This window comes from Olea europaea, unplaced genomic scaffold, assembly GCF_002742605.1.
Source record: "Olea europaea var. sylvestris unplaced genomic scaffold, O_europaea_v1 scaffold2798, whole genome shotgun sequence".
Taxonomy (NCBI): Eukaryota; Viridiplantae; Streptophyta; class Magnoliopsida; order Lamiales; family Oleaceae; genus Olea; species Olea europaea.
The window spans coordinates 22,909-25,681 of NW_019246462.1; the positions used below are offsets into that span (position 1 = coordinate 22,909).

The window sequence follows — 2,773 nt, forward strand, 5'->3', positions numbered from 1 at the left end:
ACTAATGTTAAGCTTCGAATCCTGCATAATTAGGCCCTTGTTTGGTTTAGATAAATATTAGATTCTTAGTAGATTTTGATAAAAGTTGATTAAATGTGTGGTTGAATAATTATGGATCCCATAACATATGTGATTATATTTAATTCTTGACTTTAATCCATTTTTTAAACCAAACATTGGCTTAATTTCTACGACACTATCAATATAAGTTCTCAAAAATAGAACATGAAAAATAATGAATTATATCAAACAAGTTTAGCAGTCAAAACTAATATTAAATGGTATAATTAATCTCTGTACTCGAAGTCTAGCAATTGTTAATTAGTGGAATAACTGGTTGAAAATTCAGTGGGACAAGGAGAAGAATCCCACAACAAATTTGAATTCCATGCATCTGCAGGCATGCTCAAAGCGTAACTAAAAGGAAATCCATCAAACTGTGACGCATTATGGTTCTTCAGTAAGGCCGTATCTGGTCGACCCCAAATTTGTTGAGAACAAGGTTTCGTTTGTTGCTGTATTAAGCCAGCCGCGTCGTCTCCAAGGCACACGTTTCCTTGCATGTCTTGTAATAGCGCGGTCGAAAAGCTGTCACATTGCCCTTGCAATGTACTGCAGTCTACATTCTTACCAAAATCTCTAAATGTAGAATTCAGCAACATGGAAGGAACATCACCGGTGCATTTTAAGGAGGGTTCTGTGGATGAAAATGTGTAACTCGGAGTTAAGTTTTCACTGGAATAGGAAAATTCACAGTTTCTATTGTTGGTTCGGTTTATTGGTTTGTAGGCAGGAATTTCAGTTGGAGAAAAACTTGAAATTGATGGTTTTTCTATATTGTTGTTAATAAAACCAGAATGGAAGGGCGTATTCGTTTTGTTTGTCAATGACATATTTCCAGAAGTGAACTGATCAGGAGTAAGAGCATGAGGATTTATCATCTCAGATGTAGTAGTCGTCTCAGGTATAGAAGATATTTTTTCCCATGCCCCTAGTGAGTTGCATAAAGAGTTCGAAAAGGTCAAATCTTTAATGATTCCTTCATGTACGGTCGAGTTGCAATAACTTCTAGATAGGTATCCTGCGTCTGAACCAAAATCTTTCTGTTCCCAAGAATCAGAGAAAACTCTTTTTGTATTTGAGTTTGCTTTCTTGAAAATCCTACATATTGCCCATGACTCCTGAAATCCAAAGAGAAAAAGAAACTATTAATAAATGAATATTCTAAAGAAGTACATTAAAGATTAAAAATGATCAACTTTAGGTTAAAGGAAAGTTTGCTATACGTACATTTGCTGGAATGTTTTTGTCGAGATAAGGTTTTAGTGAAACGGAGGGAAGCCGGAACTCGTGCATCATCCAGTCAGTTTTTATCCCTTTTGCAGCTCTCCCTTTGTAGAAAACCAGGGACTTCTTCAAGCCAATGCATTTTGTGTTCTCTGAGGAGTATATAGGCCGATCAGTTCCGGTGGCTTTCCAGAATCCAGCTCCAGTTACACGGTTGGGACGCGTGCTGTTTCTATATTTTCGATCCCTTGGACAGTAGAAGTACCATTCTTTTTCTCCAGTTGTTGCCAATTCTGGTTGCAGAAAATGAGAACCAAGAACTCGCTAGTTAGTTTGCATGTTATCAAGAAACGAATAGACAAAAAACATAACAATGGTCTATTTTAGAAATTTCAAACAAAAGCTAGATAAGATCTAGTTTTTGCTCTCTCGAGATATTTCAGTAGATCTAGCAATACGACGAACAGAACTGCAAAAATAGATATTCACGTGGTGAGCCCTAAATATGTTGGGAACAAGAGTGGAACTCGGAAAAACCTTGGATATGAGCCAAGAAAGAACAAAAGAACTAAAGGTTGTTAAAACAAAAGTTATTCACATTAAACCAATAGGCAAAGGAAGTGAAAACTTCAGTTAGAAAACCCAGAAGAGAGAAATAATACAAGAAAATATTTTGAATCCATTAATTTGTTCATAAAACAAACTACTTCAAACTTTTATAACAAAAAAATGTTCTTACTTGGAAGATCCCATGGATCATACTTATAGATGTCAAGTTGCTTGATGATGAGTTCGATGGAAATAGGCCTCTGCTGAATTTTTCTTCTTAGATAAAACCCTACTAGTTCTTCATCAGTCGGATGAAACCGGAACCCCGGCAGCATAACTTCATCTATTTTATCACTTTCATTTCTCTCCTCCATACTTTTTTCTTCTTATACAGATCTTTAATTTCTGTGTGTATTCAGATATTCTTTCAAATAAAAAAATTTGTTAGCTCTACTTTCACTAGCTATATGCAGCTGGACCAAATGGTTTGAAACAAGAACCAGTTTCAAGAAATAGAAACAGAAAATCTTGAACATAAACCCTTAAACCTAGTTAGAGAACATACAGACTATGAAGTTTTCACCTAAAGGCGTGCTGTCAAAATAGATGAACTCAAAACGGTGAGCAAAAATCACTTAATTTGAAAGTGATTATATGCACCATGAGAAGGGGTCTGCCTCCGAAGGATCAGCCGCCTTTCGTGGTGACTTTAAAGAAGCTTGTTTTTGAGAAAACTCCAAGTCAAACATATAAATTCTTAGCGAAGACTCTTAATTTCTCATTCTTCATGGCTCATGACGCAAATTGTGTTTTGTCTGAGTCCAAATTGAGGAATCTCAAGAAGCACCAAATCAGCCCTCATGGGGATTAGGATGTATTAAGTGAATGATTTTAATATGCATGCATAATAACAATAAGATTAATTAAGGGAACAATT

At 35.7% G+C, this 2,773-nt stretch overlaps 1 protein-coding gene across 1 annotated transcript; it reads right to left on the bottom strand.

Annotated features, from left to right (window-relative positions):
• Positions 1–317: 317 nt before the first annotated feature.
• LOC111383972 (protein FEZ-like) lies at positions 318–2,224 on the bottom strand. Its single transcript, XM_023008175.1, has 3 exons — positions 2,027–2,224; positions 1,291–1,580; positions 318–1,181 (listed from the first exon to the last, which is right to left on the bottom strand). Exons 1-3 carry the CDS (start codon positions 2,208–2,210, stop codon positions 318–320), a joined length of 1,338 nt encoding a protein of 445 aa, XP_022863943.1. The 5' UTR covers positions 2,211–2,224.
• Positions 2,225–2,773: the final 549 nt, after the last annotated feature.